General features: G+C 32.7%; 1 protein-coding gene across 1 annotated transcript in view; it reads left to right on the top strand.

The window, feature by feature from the left end:
- Positions 1-21,571, top strand: part of LOC133199260 (uncharacterized) — a 49,998-nt gene that overhangs the window by 25,493 nt on the left and 2,934 nt on the right. The window contains 20 exon segments of the mRNA XM_061335096.1: positions 3,900-4,010; positions 4,141-4,251; positions 4,504-4,614; positions 6,559-6,669; positions 6,789-6,899; positions 7,165-7,275; positions 8,812-8,922; positions 10,446-10,556; positions 12,187-12,297; positions 14,077-14,187; positions 14,443-14,553; positions 15,052-15,615; positions 15,690-15,970; positions 16,602-16,988; positions 17,105-17,190; positions 17,406-17,469; positions 17,628-17,813; positions 20,564-20,790; positions 20,994-21,234; positions 21,331-21,492. Coding sequence (XP_061191080.1) covers positions 3,900-4,010; positions 4,141-4,251; positions 4,504-4,614; positions 6,559-6,669; positions 6,789-6,899; positions 7,165-7,275; positions 8,812-8,922; positions 10,446-10,556; positions 12,187-12,297; positions 14,077-14,187; positions 14,443-14,553; positions 15,052-15,615; positions 15,690-15,970; positions 16,602-16,988; positions 17,105-17,190; positions 17,406-17,469; positions 17,628-17,813; positions 20,564-20,790; positions 20,994-21,234; positions 21,331-21,492 — 3,419 coding nt within the window.

Below are 21,571 nucleotides of genomic sequence, written 5' to 3'. Positions count from 1 at the left end.
GTAAAATTCAGTGACTAGGGTGATTATTTTTTTAAGATTACTGCTTCATTGCTGATATGTGTATATTGAATGGCGATGAAAACATAACATATCCATGCGAATTCTGTAATGTCTCAAACAGCAAGTACTCTTGGTCACAAAACACAGGTGAGATTTTAACTTTTACGATGTTGTTATAATAAAACAGAATAAAAATGATATTAATTATGACTATAAATTTATGGATTGTAAGAATCCGTTTTAATGTTGACTTAATACAATACAAATATCAAATAAATTTGCTTTGAGTATCATAATGTAAATTATAAGGTCACCACAGTTTATTTATTTTTAAATGATGTTGCATAAATGTGTGTATTGATATTATCTTTAATAATGAGAAGTTTTTGTATATTCTATTAAATTTGACACTGAAGTGTGCTCTGAATTGTTTGTAAATCATTTCAGTATTGAGAGGTTATATACTGTAAAAAGAATTCTGAAACTTTATTTGGCTTTTTTTCCCTTTTACTGAAAAGACTATTGTAACATTGAGAACATGTGTATTGCTGATGGGCAGAAGAATGTGTCCAATGAATGTTTCTATTGCAATACATCTCAAAGACGAGAGAGTTGGTCATTAAGCGAAGGTAATAAGCGTTTTACATAGTTATTATACCTGAATTACAACAGAAAGCTTCACTAAGTTTCATCTTCTCTGGTCCACTGGTTCTTAGGAGACTTTTTCTATACATTCCCATTATAAATTTTGATCTCATATTGTAGCCCCACCCTTCCCTGGGTGACAATCATCTGTATTTTAGGAATATCTATACTACCCCAGAAAGGCCTTTAACAAGCTTTGTGCTAATTTGGTTAAAATTGACGAAGTTGTTCTTGAGAATGAGTCGAAAATGTGGAAATTTTATAGACAGATTGACAAAGAGTCAGACTAATTCCGGACAGTTAAGATCAAAGAAGCTTATTTGAGCTTTTGGCTTAGGTGAACTAAGAAAAAGCATATTTTTCTTTTTGTTTGTTTGCTTGTTTGTTTTTTGCATTTATCCTTCTCATTTACTTTTATTCCTTAAATGATGTGAAAAAAATAGCAGAAAACATCAGTATAATTGCACTACTGATGCAATGTTATACGCTACTTTAAAATCTACCTAAGTAAGAACCATTGACTGGAGAACATATTTTCTAATATATGTGTAAATTCTAAAAATCACGAGTCTTTTCTACCACTATCTTGCCAAAAAGTAATACATAATCTTTTATGCAAATAAAATATAATACACTTACGATTGAAAAGCCATAGAGATATTATGCAGTATGCCCATTATTCAGTTGCCAAAGGGGATTGTAGTCCCATCAGGATTGTTCTTATGAGTTTTGTTATGTGTAGAAAATTATCATTCAAAAGCTAAGGATCATTACCAGCCACTTTCCCTAATGCATTTCTTAACCGAACTTGTAATTAACACTTTGAAAATTTGTTCTGATAATTAAAAAAAACCATTTTGATATTCCAAATAAATAAATAAATAAAAAAAAACATTGTTTCACCTGTACTTTTATTCCATATAATAGCTTAATTGAACGTATATTTTTCTTCCATTTATAAATTAAGGATACTGTTTGATACACAACGTGTGTGTAATGGACGGAGAATCTAACAACACATATCCTTGTAACATCTGTAACACCTCAAAGAGTGTTCACACGTGGTCACGAAATCCTGGTAAGATACCATTATCTTATATCATAGAGCACGAAATGATTGTAGAATATAAACTGTTTATTTTTCTTTTTTATATCATATTCAGTTGCCATTAGTTTTTTTTTACATGGAGATAGGGAATTTGATTCTTTCATCTCAATCAAAGATCTCAATGTAAAGTAAAATGTAATATACAATATTATAATAGATTATTCTTTCGATACTTCAGTTTTCCCTCACAAATTATCAATTTAAAATAAAATACAATAATTGTAGTGTTCGGCATTTCTGATTATTACGCTTTGAACAGAAAAAATTGAAATAGTGACTGAATTGTATTGAATAATAAATACTGAATGAGTCAAATATTTAAACCAACGTTAACTCCCACTTTGTATTATAATAAATGGAATAATGAATCCTTGTGCAAAACTCGATAGTTTATTTTTTTTCAGGTTATTGTAATATAAATGACACGTGCATCCCCGATGGACAGAAAAATGCTTCCAATGAATGTTTTTACTGTAATACATCCCTTGGCTGGAATATTTGGTCATATAATAAAGGTACTGATATAAAGACGGAGAAAAGCACTTATGTCGAGCTGTAGACAAGGTACTGATATAGAGCTGTAGACAAGGTACTGATAAAGAGCTGTAGATAAGGTACTGATAAAGAGCTGTAGACAAAGTACTGATATAGAGCTGAAGACAAGGTACAGATATAGAGCTGTAGACAAGGTACTGATATAGAGCTGTAGACAAGGTACCCATATACAGCTGTAGACAAGGTACTGATATAGAGCTGTAGACAAGGTACCCATATAGAGCTGTAGACAAGGTACTGATAAAGAGCTGTAGACAAGGTACTGATATAGAGCTATAGACAAGGTACCGATAAAGAGCTATAGACAAGGTACTGATAAAGAGCTATAGACAAGGTACTAATATAGAGCTGTAGACAAGGTACTGATAAAGAGCTGTAGACAAGGTACCGATATAGAGCTGTAGACAAGGTACCGATTTAGAGCTGTAGACAAGGTACTGGTATAGATCTGTAGACAAGGTACTGATATAGAGCTGTAGACAAGGTACTGATAAAGACCTCTAGATAAGGTACCGATATAGAGCTGTAGAAAAAGTACTGATAAAGAGCTGTAGACAAGATACTGATAAAGAGCTGTAGACAAGGTACTGATATAGAGCTGTAGGCAAGGTACCGATATAGAGCAGTAGAAAAGGTACCGATATAGAGCTGTAGACAAGGTACCGATTTAGAGCTGTAGACAAGGTACTGATATAGAGCTGTAGACAAGGTACTGAAAAAGACCTTTAGATAAGGTACCGATATAGAGCTGTAGACAAAGTACTGATAAAGAGCTGTAAGCAAGGTACCGATATAGAGCTGTAGAAAAGGTACCGATATAGAGCTGTAGACAAAGCACTGTTATAGAGCTGTAGAGAGGGCACTGATATAGATCTGTAGACAGGGCACTTATATAGAGCTGTAGACAGATACCGAAATTAAACTTTGAACTGTAGACAGGGCAATGATATAGAGCTATAGTCAAGGCCTTGAGCGCTTTGAGACCATTGGCTAAATTATCATCCTTGGAAGAAATAAAGTTCCATGTTTACTATATTTTGTTAACTACTCCTTTATTAATTTAAATTGTCACTTTTCGATTAACTTGTCTATGTTGCACTTCTTTTAATTAGGAATCATGCTATTTTTCCCGTCATTTCTATTTTCTGATTGCATATATGTTACGCATTTTTCGATTTTCAAAAGACACCAATCCATCTTTATTTTTAAGATTATTATTTGATCAATGGACAATGTATAAAAGATGGCGAAAATCATACGACAATTGACTGTAAAATATGTGATCCTGTCGTAGACAAGTCCAACTGGTCCTTAGAAAAAGGTATAGTCTATATTTTGATTAGCAGACAATCGACAATTACGCTGCCGGCTTTTAACTTAATCTATTTGATTCAAATACTGTTTATTGAAGCAAATAATCCTTTCCAAAATGTTGAAAGTATACTGTACGTATATGTCATGAAAGAGGAATTAAATGATAATGTGTTTTCTCCTTGACAAACATTATTTGATATTGATAAATTGGAAAACGTATGAACATATTATATTTCAAAGATAACTTTTCAAATATGTAATTTACCTGTCCTTTTAGGCCATTGCTTCATTGATGGTATTTGTGTTCAAAACGGAGAAGCAGAGAAAGATTATCCCTGTAAATCGTGCAATTCTAGTACTAACATTACTCACTGGCAGTATAATAATGGTGAGTTGTTTAAAATGTTCTTGAATTTAAGTTTCTTTTTTATTCTTTGTGTGTAAAACTCAACTCAATTATATTGTTATATTGACTTGATGCTTCATTATAAAACTTTTAAAATTGCCGTTTGCTAAAGGATATTGCATCATAGCTGATAAGTGCATTTCAAATGGAGAGAAAAACATTTCTAATCCATGTGATGTTTGTGACATCTCTATCAACAAACATTCCTGGTCACAAAATCCAGGTTAGTAAAGTATTTTGAGAATTTCCTTGATTGTTCTTAACGAATCTTAGCGCTACTTGTTTAAAATGTGCTCGTCAACAGATGATTAAAAAATAAAATTTTCCATTCATATCACATATATATATGGCAAATAGCTGATAGTTAAATATTTTAATTTAAAAACCATGAAAAGTGCACCTACAGTCCTATGTCAATATCAGCTATCTGTAAAGTTGCCCGCATTGATTATTTTATACACAATTCATGTTCTAGATTTTTGCAAAATTGGTGAGTTGTGTGTTACCAATGGAGAAAGAAATGCAACTAATGAATGTTTTTACTGCAACACTACTCTTGGACGTAATACGTGGTCATTTCTTGAAGGTATGATCTACTGAGTGTAAAGTGAAAATCTTATGTTTAAATACTTTATAGGTTTTCAATCATACCGTATAACGGGTATTTTCTGCGGTTGTCCAATTTTTGCGGATAGGGCAAATCCGCAAAAATTACAATCGCAAAATATTTTTTAATATTTCTTCAGATATATATTTTATACATGCAAGTATGATAAGTGGTGCATATGTCCTCGTTAGCGAGAAAATTCGGGTGTCATCGAAATTCGAAAGATTTTAGATATCAGGATTTTTCCAAGACATATTGAATTAAAACGATGCTGTAAATAATATCAATTTAATAATTTTATACAAAAACATCTTTTCTTGTACCTACTTCTTTATTTTGTACGGATATACATGTACATGTAAATGACTAGAAGAGATTTCGCAATTAATAGTCCAAACTCCGATAGCTGCAAACAACACATAGTAGCTTTTCTTTCTTTCTTAAACACTTTTTTCTCTGGAGACCATAATTACTGCTTGTATACACAAAGTGGCTTGATTGTCTCGTGAATTTCACACAATGCAGAGGACTGACAGGATTAGTTACGCCTCAATGCACATGGCACCTGTGATTGTATACGGTCAACTTTAGGTTACTTGATTATGCAACTGTTTGTTTGAGCTTAAAATATAAACACCAGATTAATTTTGATGGCAATTAACTATAAGTGTATTTTTTTAGAATATGGCTTGGATGCATTAATTATCTATATATTAAAATATTTTAATAGATCGCATAAAACGTTTGTTACAATGTAGAATAAAGATTTTTTATTGTTGTTTGGGTGGACCGATACTGCAATAATTCATTTCAATTGGGACTCAACATAATTTTACAAAGACTAACTGAAAGATGCGTAGTAGTTTAGTTAAGCTTAATAGCTTAATACCAGTTCTCATGCAACTTTGATCAATACGTCTCAATGAATTTATAAAACGTAAACATGGTAGCTATCTGATAATTCTTGGAGATTGGTGATCATACCCAGTAAATAATTTTTTGCGGTATAATGCAACCGCAGAAATTGAAAACGCAGAAATTAATTTTCTCTCTTTTAGGGGTTAAATCGCAAAAATTTCCAACCGCAGAAAATACCCGTTATACGGTATTATATTTCTGTTTCTTAGAATGATTATGAACCGTCACGGTAACTCAGTCATTAGAGGGCTCGCTCCGTGATCGGAATGTCGTGTGCACTTATGTAGATCTGTAGACAAGGTACTGATATAGATCTGTAGACAGGGCACTTATATAGAGCTGTAAACAGATACTGAAATTAAACTTTGAACTGTAGACAGGGCACTGGTATAGACCTATAGTCAAGGCCTTGAGCGCTTTGAGACCATTGGCTAAATTATCATCCTTGGAAGAAATAAAGTTCCATGTTTACTATATTTTGTTAACTATTCCTTTATTAATTTAAATTGTCACTTTTCGATTAACTTGTCTATGTTGCACTTCTTTTAATTTCTATTTTCTGATTGCATATATGTTACGCATTTTTCGATTTTCAAAAGACACCAATCCATCTTTATTTTTAAGATTATTGTTTGATCAATGGACAATGTATAAAAGATGGCGAAAACCATACGACAATTGACTGTAAAATATGTGATTCTGTCGTAGACAAGTCCAACTGGTCCTTAGAAAAAGGTATAGTCTATAATTTGATTAGCAGACAATCGACAATTACGCTGCCGGCTTTTAACTTAATCTATTTGATTCAAATACTGTTTATTGAAGCAAATAATCCTTTCCAAAATGTTGAAAGTATACTGTACGTATATGTCATGAAAGAGGAATTAAATGATAATGTGTTTTCTCCTTGACAAACATTATTTGATATTGATAAATTGGAAAACGTATGAACATATTATATTTCAAAGATAACTTTTCAAATATGTAATTTACCTGTCCTTTTAGGCCATTGCTTCATTGATGGTATTTGTGTTCAAAACGGAGAAACAGAGAAAGATTATCCCTGTAAATCGTGCAATTCTAGTACTAACATTACTCACTGGCAGTATAATAATGGTGAGTTGTTTAAATTTAAGTTTCTTTTTTATTCTTTGTGTGTAAAACTCAACTCAATTATATTGTTATATTGACTTGATGCTTCATTATAAAACTTTTAAAATTGCCGTTTGCTAAAGGATATTGCATCATAGCTGATAAGTGCATTTCAAATGGAGAGAAAAACATTTCTAACCCATGTGATGTTTGTGACATCTCTATCAACAAACATTCCTGGTCACAAAATCCAGGTTAGTAAAGTATTTTGAGAATTTCCTTGATTGTTCTTAACGAATCTTAGCGCTACTTGTTTAAAATGTGCTCGTCAACAGATGATTAAAAAATAAAATTTTCCATTCATATCACATATATATATGGCAAATAGCTGATAGTTAAATATTTTAATTTAAAAACCATGAAAAGTGCACCTACAGTCCTATGTCAATATCAGCTATCTGTAAAGTTGCCCGCATTGATTATTTTATACACAATTCATGATCTGCTTTATTGTCCTAGATTTTTGCAAAATTGGTGAGTTGTGTGTTGCCAATGGAGAAAGAAATGCAACTAATGAATGTTTTTACTGCAACACTACTCTTGGACGTAATACGTGGTCATTTCTTGAAGGTATGATCTACTGAGTGTAAAGTGAAAACCTTATGTTTAAATACTTTATAGGTTTTTAATCATATTATATTTCTGTTTCTTACACTGATTATGAACCGTCACGGTAACTCAGTCATTAGAGGGCTCGCTCCGTGATCGGAATGTCGTGTGCACTTATGTAGATCTGTAGACAAGGTACTGATATAGATCTGTAGACAGGGCACTTATATAGAGCTGTAAACAGATACTGAAATTAAACTTTGAACTGTAGACAGGGCACTGGTATAGACCTATAGTCAAGGCCTTGAGCGCTTTGAGATCATTGGCTAAATTATCATCCTTGGAAGAAATAAAGTTCCATGTTTACTATATTTTGTTAACTATTCCTTTATTAATTTAAATTGTCACTTTTCGATTAACTTGTCTATGTTGCACTTCTTTTAATTAGGAATCATGCTATTTTTCCCGTCATTTCTATTTTCTGATTGCATATATGTTACGCATTTTTCGATTTTCAAAAGACACCAATCCATCTTTATTTTTAAGATTATTGTTTGATCAATGGACAATGTATAAAAGATGGCGAAAATCATACGACAATTGACTGTAAAATATGTGATCCTGTCGTAGACAAGTCCAACTGGTCCTTAGAAAAAGGTATAGTCTATATTTTGATTAGCAGACAATCGACAATTACGCTGCCGGCTTTAAACTTAATCTATTTGATTCAAATACTGTTTATTGAAGCAAATAATCCTTTCCAAAGTGTTGAAAGTATACTGTACGTATATATCATGAAAGAGGAATTAAATGATAATGTGTTTTCTCCTTGAAAAACATTATTTGATATTGATAAATTGGAAAACGTATGAACATATTATATTTCAAAGATAACTTTTCAAATATGTAATTTACCTGTCCTTTTAGGCCATTGCTTCATTGATGGTATTTGTGTTCAAAACGGAGAAACAGAGAAGGAATAAAGATCCATGTTTACTATATTTTGTTAACTATTCCTTTATTAATTCAAATTGTCACTTTTCGATTAACTTGTCTATGTTGCACTTCTTTTAATTAGGAATCATGCTATTTTTCCCGTCATTTCTATTTTCTGATTGCATATATGTTACGCATTTTTCGATTTTCAAAAGACACCAATCCATCTTTATTTTTAAGATTATTGTTTGATCAATGGACAATGTATAAAAGATGGCAAAAACCATACGACAATTGACTGTAAAATATGTGATCCTGTCGTAGACAAGTCCAACTGGTCCTTAGAAAAAGGTATAGTCTATATTTTGATTAGCACACAATCGACAATTACGCTGCCGGCTTTAAACTTAATCTATTTGATTCAAATACTGTTTATTGAAGCAAATAATCCTTTCCAAAATGTTGAAAGTATACTGTACGTATATGTCATGAAAGAGGAATTAAATGATAATGTGTTTTCTCCTTGAAAAACATTATTTGATATTGATAAATTGGAAAACGTATGAACATATTATATTTCAAAGATAACTTTTCAAATATGTAATTTACCTGTCCTTTTAGGCCATTGCTTCATTGATGGTATTTGTGTTCAAGACGGAGAAACAGAGAAAGATTATCCCTGTAAATCGTGCAATTCTAGTACTAACATTACTCACTGGCAGTATAATGATGGTGAGTTGTTTAAAATGTTCTTGAATTTAAGTTTCTTTTTTATTCTTTGTGTGTAAAACTCAACTCAATTATATTGTTATATTGACTTGATGCTTCATTATAAAACTTTTAAAATTGCCGATTGCTAAAGGATATTGCATCATAGCTGATAAGTGCATTTCAAATGGAGAGAAAAACATTTCTAACCCATGTGATGTTTGTGACATCTCTATCAACAAACATTCCTGGTCACAAAATCCAGGTTAGTAAAGTATTTTGAGAATTTCCTTGATTGTTCTTAACGAATCTTAGCGCTACTTGTTTAAAATGTGCTCGTCATCAGATGATTAAAAAATAAAATTTTCCATTCATATCACATATATATATGGCAAATAGCTGATAGTTAAATATTTTAATTTAAAAAACATGAAAAGTGCACCTACAGTCCTATGTCAATATCAGCTATCTGTAAAGTTGCCCGCATTGATTATTTTATACACAATTCATGTTCTGCTCTATTGTCCTAGATTTTTGCAAAATCGGTGAGTTGTGTGTTGCCAATGGAGAAAGAAATGCAACTAATGAATGTTTTTACTGCAACACTACTCTTGGACGTATTACGTGGTCATTTCTTGAAGGTATGATCTACTGAGTGTAAAGTGAAAACCTTATGTTTAAATACTTTATAGGTTTTTAATCATATTATATTTCTGTTTCTTACACTGATTATGAACCGTCACGGTAACTCAGTCATTAGAGGGCTCGCTCCGTGATCGGAATGTCGTGTGCACTTATGTAGATCTGTAGACAAGGTACTGATATAGATCTGTAGACAGGGCACTTATATAGAGCTGTAAACAGATACTGAAATTAAACTTTGAACTGTAGACAGGGCACTGGTATGGACCTATAGTCAAGGCCTTGAGCGCTTTGAGACCATTGGCTAAATTATCATCCTTGGAAGAAATAAAGTTCCATGTTTACTATATTTTGTTAACTATTCCTTTATTAATTTAAATTGTCACTTTTCGATTAACTTGTCTATGTTGCACTTCTTTTAATTAGGAATCATGCTATTTTTCCCGTCATTTCTATTTTCTGATTGCATATATGTTACGCATTTTTCGATTTTCAAAAGACACCAATCCATCTTTATTTTTAAGATTATTGTTTGATCAATGGACAATGTATAAAAGATGGCAAAAACCATACGACAATTGACTGTAAAATATGTGATCCTGTCGTAGACAAGTCCAACTGGTCCTTAGAAAAAGGTATAGTCTATATTTTGATTAGCACACAATCGACAATTACGCTGCCGGCTTTAAACTTAATCTATTTGATTCAAATACTGTTTATTGAAGCAAATAATCCTTTCCAAAATGTTGAAAGTATACTGTACGTATATGTCATGAAAGAGGAATTAAATGATAATGTGTTTTCTCCTTGACAAACATTATTTGATATTGATAAATTGGAAAACGTATGAACATATTATATTTCAAAGATAACTTTTCAAATATGTAATTTACCTGTCCTTTTAGGCCATTGCTTCATTGATGGTATTTGTGTTCAAGACGGAGAAACAGAGAAAGATTATCCCTGTAAATCGTGCAATTCTAGTACTAACATTACTCACTGGCAGTATAATGATGGTGAGTTGTTTAAAATGTTCTTGAATTTAAGTTTCTTTTTTATTCTTTGTGTGTAAAACTCAACTCAATTATATTGTTATATTGACTTGATGCTTCATTATAAAACTTTTAAAATTGCCGTTTGCTAAAGGATATTGCATCATAGCTGATAAGTGCATTTCAAATGGAGAGAAAAACATTTCTAACCCATGTGATGTTTGTGACATCTCTATCAACAAACATTCCTGGTCACAAAATCCAGGTTAGTAAAGTATTTTGAGAATTTCCTTGATTGTTCTTAACGAATCTTAGCGCTACTTGTTTAAAATGTGCTCGTCAACAGATGATTAAAAAATAAAATTTTCCATTCATATCACATATATATATGGCAAATAGCTGATAGTTAAATATTTTAATTTAAAAAACATGAAAAGTGCACCTACAGTCCTATGTCAATATCAGCTATCTGTAAAGTTGCCCGCATTGATTATTTTATACACAATTCATGTTCTGCTCTATTGTCCTAGATTTTTGCAAAATTGGTGAGTTGTGTGTTGCCAATGGAGAAAGAAATGCAACTAATGAATGTTTTTACTGCAACACTACTCTTGGACGTAATACGTGGTCATTTCTTGAAGGTATGATCTACTGAGTGTAAAGTGAAAACCTTATGTTTAAATACTTCATAGGTTTTTAATCATATTATATTTCTGTTTCTTACACTGATTATGAACCGTCACGGTAGCTCAGTCGGTAGAGCGCTCGCTCCCCGATCGGAATGTCGTGTGTTCGAATCACTACCGCCACAGACCTAAGTCGATAAAAATAGGTAGCAACTGTTCCTTCGCCAAGCGCTTGGCACTTTGGAGTGAAAGTTGCGGGTCTTTCGGAAGAGACCCCTAAAAACCGAGGCCCAATGTCACGTGTCCAGCAGGACTATAGTTGTAGATGGAAGAAGAACAAATTACACAATGGAGGATTATGTTTCAGATCTCAATATCCAGGCTCTGTAAAGTTTTCTTGTAGTTAGAAAGTTTGGAAGCAATAGCAGATATATTTTTGTAGGAAATACAAGGGGTTGTCTTGATTTTGAAATATGGTGGAATACAAGATTGGACCCTTTTGTGATTGAGAACATTACCTATATGAACCGCGTATTGAAGTTTAAGGATTAAAAAGGCCTATGATTTCCAATACCCATCACCCCAGATCCGGGCCTGTATTCTGGTGTCGAGGAATACAAAGTTGGACTTTCCTTGACTTTTCAAGTACACTATTCAAAAGTCTCAAAGGGACAGAGTAAAGTTTAGATGAATGGGATGAAGTTCTAACTGTTGATTTACGTAATGTAGTAATGAATCAAAAGATACATCGTGTATTAAAGGCTTATTGTAAGACCGATGCCCATGACTACGCTTACGTCTCTGAGTGTGGTTGAAAAGTCCCACATTTACATTGTTACATTGTGAACTGGAGAGATTCCCAAACAATACATCAAACACCTACATCGAAATTAAATGAACATGGACCTGAATATGCGTGCTGTAAATCATATGCCATTCTGTGTGTGCATTCCATTTATTTATTTTTTTTTTATGTAAAGATTTTATGTCTATGTTCCGTATCATTTATACCCTCTCCAATATTTTAGGTTACTGTAACATTGATGACAAGTGCTTAAAAGAAGGAGAAAACCACACCCTTTATAGCTGCAAAATTTGTGATACTACTCAGGACAAAAGCAGCTGGACAATAGCAGCAGGTATTCTGCACAATTGGTTTCGTCTTCAGTTTCAAATTTTAACAAAGAAGCTCTTCTTTCACAATTATACGGTTGGAGAAATTACTGATTTTTGGCAACATAAATATTAACTACCAAGTTTAGATTTGCATGCAGCATTATGAATTTTCGAAATGGCCCTATTGCAATGGAAACATGGGAGATAAGATAAATAATAAATGAAATTTTTCTCAGTACATTACAGCTAATTCTCTCTCATCAAATCAAAGAGGTAGGTTCACTAATTCCATAAAATGGCCTTGACCATATACCAATTAACTGACCAAATCCCAATGTCCCATTGAGAACATTTATATAAAGTAAAGACTTAGTGCTTTCATTTCCAATAAAAAAAAATTTCCCACTACAGTGCAAGTATTGAAGAACAGACTTTGTGAAACTGCAATATTCTTGAATTTTGAAGGAAATCAGTGAATTTGAGCATCTTCAACTAATAATTAAAATATGAGCCCACCCTGTGATCCAAAAACCTTTTCATGGATTAGAATCTTCTGAAACAGTTCTTTCATTATATAATTTAACATTTTAGGTCTGAGGCTGGGGCTATGTAAAATATTCGAAACAGCTTACATTTTTAGCCATTTTTAGAAAAAATTTCAAGATTTGAGGAAAATGACGCAATTCATGACGTCATAATACATGGACAAGATAGAAAATTACGTTATTTTTCATTGATATGCAGTCACCAAGGGTTCAAGTGAAATTTAACATATTTTCAACTAAGAATGAGCAGTTCTGATCTTTCAGAAATTCACAGGCCCCAAAAAAGACCCTAAGTTAACCTTGTTCTTTATTTCCGCCAAAAAAAAAATTGGAATCGGTTAGGCAGACTTCTCCACCTTTGCCACAGAAATTGAAGGGGTTTTTCTTTTTTATTTATTTTGTCCTCTAAAGGTATTTCAAACTGCATAGTAAAGATACGTAAGTGTCTCCAAAAGTCTCCTTTAAAAATCACCAAAATGACTGTATTGCTGTGGAATCAAAAATACTTTACTTGAAATTTAAGGGAAAAGTATGCTGCTTTAAATTAAATCATAACCTCTCTTTTATTAGAAAAAGCCCAATATTAGATGAACTTCTGTATCTTTTGTAGGATTTTTTAAAGTTATATAATGAGTCAAATCATGTGTTTCTTTTAAGATAATTGTATCACAAAACAAAAGATTTATGTGAAATACGAATATAGCAAAGTTTTGAAATCTCAACTGCACTGTAAAAAAGAAAAGAACTGCAAAAAGTGCCGGATAAACAAGTGTTGTATCTATCGGGTATTTTTTATCGTCAATGTCAACAATGTCAAGGTCATGCGTCCTTTATTTTTAGCGTGGAACTTGTAAACAACATTAAATTGGAGCAATCAAAATTGAGGAATAAGTTCTGATCATCTTTTTTGAAGATTGTATCAAAATTCTCGGTCATCCGACATTTATATCTATGGAATTGACACCATGGTAAATTCTTCAACTTTTCAGCGCATGCGTACAATAAAGAGGAAATACTGAAGCAATATTTTTGTGTTGGTTATACAAAGATTTTTTACTTTTATTTTTCTCCATAAAAGTAGATTTTTTAGGTTCTGAAACCTGTAATTTTCTGAAACCTAATAACTTCAAGAACTGAACAAAATTTGCGTGTGTCATGCAAAAATTCTACTTTTGTCAATTTTCCCGTTTTTCCGTCACGGTGTCACTTTAAATTTAAATTCAATATATTAATGGTTTGGTTACTTTTTTTTCCCAGATTACTGCCTTATCAATAATATGTGTGTTCATGATGGAGAATCGAACAAAACTTACCCATGTGAGGTCTGCAACATCTCACAGAGTAGATACACGTGGTCACCTAACAATGGTGAGAAATAAAATGTTATACTTTTGTATACGGTTTGGTTAATTCAGAGCAAATCGACTTTATTGTATCACAACTTCTCTATGTTTTCTGAAAAAAAGAACATGTATACTTTAAAATTCGTTAGAATAATTTCTGTATAAAAATTGTATTTATATTGAAAAAGGTTTAGCAAAAGAAAGTTATTCGTCAATTTTTGAGAATCTTTCAGTTGACAAATCACTTATGTTCAGTTTTCATTATTTGTTGTATTCATAGAATACTGCGAGGTAGATAACATGCGTATTCCCAATGGACAGAAGAATTCATCAAGTGAATGTTTCTATTGTAACACATCCTTAGATCGAAGTGCATGGTCGCTTATTCAAGGTATAAATTTACTAACAGATAGTTTTATATTGAAATTTGAAACAATATGTACATGTAGCAGGTTACTCATCAATTTAGGTTAAAGAATTTTTTTCTAAGTTTTTAGAAGCTTTTTTATGCTTTGCTTTCCACTGTACGTCACAAATAACTGTAATCTGTAATTCCAATATTCTGTAATATTTCTCAATATATTAATATGGAAAGTGGTAAATAGTATGTTAAGCAAGCATAAAATATCGTTCCAAAGGGAAATGGTAATATTTTTTGATACAAAAAGGAGGCTACTGTTGCTTATTTATAGTAAATTTTACTTTATACAAATTTAATTACTCTTTCATGTTATATACTTTGATTACAGAAACGGATAGATAATTGTTTACAACATTTAACGCAATGTTGCTCTAAATAAAATGTTAAAATACTGCCAGGATTTGAAACAAAATCTAACGGTTATTGTTAGAGTTCTGTTGAAAAAATGCCCTATTCCACTCAATTTAGATTGCCCCCTAACAACTAAGGTACAAACGACAAGCACAGCTGAACCAACAACAACAGTACAAACAACAAGTACAACTAAACCCACAACAACAGTACAAACAACAAGTACAACTGAACCCACAACAACGTTACAAGCAACAAGTTTAACTGAACCCATAACAACCATACAAACAACAAGTACTACTAAACCCACAACAACCACACAAACAACAAGTACTACTGAGCCCACAACAACCATACAAACAACAGGTACAACTGAATCCACAACAACAGTACGATCAACAAGTACAGCTGAACCCACAACAACAGCACAAACAACAAGTACAACTGAACCCACAACAACAGTACAAACAAGTACAACTAAACCCACAACAACAGTACAAACAACAAGTACAACTGAACCCACAACAACAGTTCAAACAACAAGTAAAGCTGAACCCACAACAACAGTTCAAACAACAAGTACAACTGAACCTTCAACAACAAGTACAACTAAGGGAACTTCAACGACAACAACTTACGACAGAATGACCACATCATCTTGTAAAAAGACAATGTTTTTTTGTTTTTTTAACTTTTTTTTATTTCATTGTTTATACATGTAACAGTATCCTTATTGTTTATTTGATAATTTTTAGGTGTTGAAATGAACACTGAAAATATTACCGTAACCTATTATAACGTCTCTTGGAACACATCAATCAAAATAGAAGGAGCAACAAAGCGGACCATACACAATCCTTCTGTCAATTTAAAATGTAATTTTGCCTCCTTCTCTAACAATCTGTTCTACAAAGTGGAGTGGTATGTTGACAAACACATACTCGTCAAATCAGAAGTGCTAGGAGGATCGTCTGACAAAAATGCTATATTATCGTTATATGATTTGATTTCCATGAACAAGAGGTCTGGAATTCAGGTAACATTTATTTTCTTGAGTCCTATTCTTAAAATAAATCCTTAAAAGTTGTTTTTTCAAGTTTGAAATCTGCAATCGAAGTTACTTTTAAATAATTAAATGATACAGTATACTTGTGTGATTTCTAAATTTTCTTTACTCCCTCATCCATCATTTAGGTACTATGCAAGGTTGGTGCCACGAAAGATAAGCTTATGGCACCTTGCGAAATGTTTGAAAGTCATCCATTCTTAGCGGGGATAATGGTAATTTTTTAATTCACTTGCGCAGACTTTTCCATGCAAATCAATGATGCGCTTATTATAAAAAAAAAATCAATATTTAGCTTATTAAAGGTCATTTAATAATTTTTCAACGATAATCAAGATCACAATATATTCACACATTGTATCAAATTGTTTATTAAAAAAGAAAGTGAATCATACGAACATTCCAATAACAATGACCAAGAGCTTTTTGTATATAAACTTATTGTATCAATATTTACTAACCTTTGGCTCATTGCGAAATGGCACGAGGGTGCTTATCAGTGCATAAAATTGCGCATATACCGTTATAAACCCTGTCCATGACCGTAAGTAGAGTTTGTCCTCAAACTTACGTTGATTTAAAGTCATTTTATTATTTACAGATGAATGACACTAAACTCAGTCTTCCAAGAAAAGGCAAAGCTCAGATTGGATTTTACTTAACTGTTCCATTCGTTACACAAACAGTCATCTTAAATGATACTGTACAGGCACTCCGCCCCCTGACGGTTCACAGTAATATTATCCCTATGTCAGAGAACGGTTGTAAAGGATCTATAGGAGTGAATCAATGTTCTGTAGAAATCAGTGCGTATTCCTATGATGAAAAGAACAGGTATGAATCAGATGAATGGAGAAAAGTGCACTACATCACGGTGTATCACATTGACACAGATGGTTATAGCATCGACGCAACAGCCACTCTTTATTTGAGGACAAGTGAAAATGAAGATGGATTTTTCCATAATGTTTCTTTAGACAATACATTGGTAAGCCCTCGTACATGAAAAGTTTCGTTAAATATCGAGAGGACAAGAATCAATGGGAGTGATTAAGTGTTTAAATAATTTGTTATGCGACAAATTATTTTATTTGTTTATTACAGATTGAAATTTTTGAAGTGCATGATACTTGGAAAGGAAAATCCTGTGGGTCAAAAACTGATCCCCATTTGTACACATTTGATGGAGTGTAAGACATTTTCAAAACGTATTCTAAATTTATCTTTACAAATATAAATTATCATGTGATTAAAATCTTTAATATTTTTAATTTTTTCTTCCGAAAATATCTTCCTACATAAATATAATTCAACAAGAAACATCATTGTTCCATTTTGTATATCCGAGTTGGTCATTTATAGATAAGATTAATGTCAATTTAAGAAAATTAACATCATATTTCAGGGCATTCGAAAGCCACATTGAAGGAGAATTCATTTTGTATCGTAATTCGTTATTCAATCAAGAGGTAAGAGTAATAGAGTGAACATATGTACATGTAATTGTCTGTTACTGTGTTTTCAATAGGTATATTTTTTCATTGAATTTGTTGAATGGTAAATAAGTTCTGCCCACTTCAAGACTGATTTTGAAGCACCTCTATACATATTCTTTTCTTTCTACAAGATTCAAACTCGTCACGAGAAATGCCACACGAACTACCCTTTCCCGCAATGTACGTGTGCTGTTTCTGTGCAGTCAGGAAGTGACGTGTTTATGATTGACATTTGTGGAAACAACAATTTTATGGATTTTCTTAGATGTCAAGATAACGTCATTGAAGTATATAAAATCACAGACAAACTCTATAAGGTTTGCTATCAATTAAAAATAATAATTATTATTTCTCGCCAGTTTGACATTTGTTAGGTCACCTGAGTCACTCAGGTGACCTATTGCTATCTCTTTTCGTCCGTCGTCGTGCGTCGTCCGTCGGTCGTAAACTTTTGAACATTTTCAGCTTCTTCTCTGGAACCAGTGAACCAATTTCAACCAATTTTGGCATATAGCATCTATGGGTGAAGGGGAACAAAAATTGTGAAATTCGTGGCCCCTGCCCCCCTGGGGCCTGAGGGGTGGGGCCAAAACCATCAAAACTAATGCAATCTTTAAAAATCTTCTTCTTTACTCCTGGACATCAAGCAGTCAAACTGTTGGCATCATTGTAATAAGCATTGAGCCCTCTACCAAAATTGTGAAATTCATGGCCCCAGGGTCAGGGGTTCTGGTGCTAGGGCGGGGCTATATAGATCATATAGTGAAAGTGCATTATTTCTTTGAAAATCTTCTTCTATACTCCTGGGTATTATTGAAACAAATTGAATACATAGTTATGATGAGGAAGGGTGACTCTACCAAAATTGTGAAATTCATGGCCCCAGGGTCAGGGGTTCTGGTGTTAGGGCGGGGCTATATAGAACATATAGTGAAAGTGCATTATTTCTTTGAAAATCTTCTTCTCTACTCCTGGGTATTATTGAAACAAATTGAATACATAGTTATGATAAGCAAGAGTGACTCTACCAAAATTGTGAAATTCATGGCCCCAGGGTCATGGGTTCTGGTGTTAGGATGGGGCTATATAGATCATATAGTGAAAGTGCATTATTTCTTTGAAAATCTTCTTCTCTACTCCTGGGTATTATTGAAAAAAATTGAATACATAGTTATGATGAGCAAGAGTGACTCTACCAAAATTGTGAAATTCATGGCCCCTGGGTCAGGGGTTCTGGTGCTAGGGCGGGGCTCTTTTGATTATATAATGAAAATGCATTAATTCTTTGAAAATCTTCTTCTCTACTCCTGGGTATTATTGAAACAAATTGAATACATAGTTATGATAAGCAAGAGTAACTCTACCAAAATTGTGAAATTCATAGCCCCAGGGTCAGGGGATCTTTTGCTAGGGGGGGGACTATATAGATCATATAGTAAAAGTGCATTATTTCTTTGAAAATCTTCTTCTCTACTCCTTGGTATTATTGAAACAAATCGAATACATAGTTATGATGAGCAAGAGTGACTCTACCAAAATTGTGAAATTCATGGCCCCTGGGTCAGGGGTTCTGGTGCTAGGGTGGGGCTATATAGATCATATAGTGAAAGTGCATTATTTCTTTGAAAAGCTTCTTCTCTTCTCCTGGGTATTATTTAAACAAATACATGGTTATGATAAGCAAGGATGCCTTTTCCAAATTTGTGAATTTCATGACCCCTGGATCAGAGGTTCTGATGTTAGGGCGGGACTCTATTTATTGTATAGTGAAAATGCATTAATGCTTTAAAAATCTTCTCTGCACCTGGGCATATCAGAGGCAAAAAGGGTAAAAGTTTTAATAAGGAGAGTATTTTTACCAGATTTTTGAACATCAAGACCATTTGGTCAAGTGTTCTAGTCCAGACCAGGGCTCTATTAATTTGTATTCTACTGAGAGGAGTTATTCCCCTTTGCCATTTACTTGTGATAATTAATCACTGTAAATAATGTACTTGAAAGGTTAATAGAATAAGAGAATTATGCAAGAATTTTTATTGTATAATACAAAAAGTACTTTCATAGTTTTAATGATCAGGTAGACTTTTCTTATTAAGGTTTGTCATCCCTAATAGGAACTAATTCTCTATCCTTAAATATCAATCACGTATATAATACTCTGATATTAATTCAAAGAACTTTACAGTAGAAAAGGATTTACCAAGTGAAAGTTTCAAAAATGTAATTAACTAAGCAGTATTTAATTAATAGAAATTGCATTGAAGTCTATGGAGACAAGCGATTTTTTTAAAATAAAAATTCAGATAATAAGAATATCAATAACTACTGTGGTGGAAAGATCCATTAAATTATTAGAAATAGAATGACAATTGAAAATTTTTTTACCGTATATTTTTTTGAAATTGATTTTTATTACTTAAAAAAAGAGGGAGATAACTCTTCAACAAAGGTCAAGTCATAAATTAGGACACTTCCATGTTACATGCTAATAGTAATAAATATAGATTATGTCTAAATATACTGAGTATTCCACCCATACACATCTGTTATGTATTCAAATTCATTGAATCTGAGGCTATTAGGGATGGAATACCAGTACCTTAAATGTTCATCAAAGACCAAGAGTCTTACTCAGGCCAATGTAAGAGATTTCCACAAGGAATTAAAAGAGTACAGTAGCACTGATAGTTTCTTAATATACTGTCTGGTGAGAGTGATAAATGGGGAACAGATAAGAACCTAATTTATGAACTGTTAATGAATACTAGACTAATTATTTTGTTAATCCTGATCACCCTATTTTTCTTGCTTTTGGGCAACAAAGCTTCACCTTTCAGTTCATTTTATACTCTATGGATCCTCTAAATTGTTGTATTATACTCAGGTGACCGTTAAGGCCCTTGGGCCTCTTGTTTAATGAGCGATAGTTCAAATTGTAATGCAAGTATAAAAAAAAATGGAGTCTCTAATATTAGTTAATTTTAATGTAATAATTATTAAAGACAATAACTCTTAATTTGTAGATAATTAAATTCATTCTTTAAAAGAAAAAAATATTCACTTGCAGGTTCTTCTTCCGACTGGCACCACTGTGGTTGTATCTTTAGTTGAGTGGCCTGTTGAAGGATCCTGGCAGATAGATATAGATATCTACCCATCACTTGCTGACGTAAACAACACCGCAGGTCTCTGTGGAACATTAGATGGCGATAGAAGAAACGAGTTTATCCATCAGAATGGAAGCAGCGATAGCTCGGTGTTGGAATATCCTGATGATTTTTCTAGATCTTGGATGTAATGTTTTTTTCCAAGCATATATCTCATATTATGGAAATACATACCTTGGTATTTTACTAGCAACAAGGCATATAATGTAGTTTATTCAAATAATGCTGTTTGACACAAATAAATGAAATTCATCTGACTAGAATTTTGTCAAAAGCAGAATAATTTCAAAAATGTAAATAATTTGCTTTTACACACTCAATTTTTTACAGGGTCAAGAGCGATGAAAATCTGTTAAACAGCGCACCGTCAGATCGACCATCAATATCCTCCAATCTCGATAAGATCTGTACTTGTTCTCCAAGTGGAAATCAATGTACTTATCAGACATTTTCACAATGTTCAAAAGCAACAGGGAAGCGGTACTATTGCACTCAAACAGCAAACCAGATACAGTCACTACGTAAAAAGAGGGATGTTCATCTGAATAGTTATCTACCGTCTTCTTTACACGTACGTACTAATAAGGCTAAATTTAAGTCTTCTTCATGAAAAATATGTCTTTTTTTAATTGTGAACTTATTGTGCAATAATATTTTCACTTCACAGGAGCGACATAAACGGTCTCAGTCAATTTATGTCACAACAGAGGCTGAAGCAGGGAATGTCTGTAAATCTGCCTTTAACAGTTCAGAGCCATTCCAGATATGTAAACAATATGTCAGTGATATGACCGATGCCTCTTTATTGAACTGCATAATGGATGTCAGAGTAACTATTCTTTAATGACATTTTTACACAAAGATGTGCATTAGTGTACTGATGTACGTGTGAAGTATTAAAAGACCAA

This window comes from Saccostrea echinata, unplaced genomic scaffold (assembly GCF_033153115.1).
Source record: "Saccostrea echinata isolate AGI-Se365-2 ecotype Australia unplaced genomic scaffold, CSIRO_AGI_Sech_v1 ptg000033l, whole genome shotgun sequence".
In the NCBI taxonomy this organism is placed as follows: Eukaryota; Metazoa; Mollusca; class Bivalvia; order Ostreida; family Ostreidae; genus Saccostrea; species Saccostrea echinata.
The sequence above is the reverse complement of the archived record's forward strand: the minus strand, read 5'-3'. Positions and strand labels throughout refer to the sequence as shown.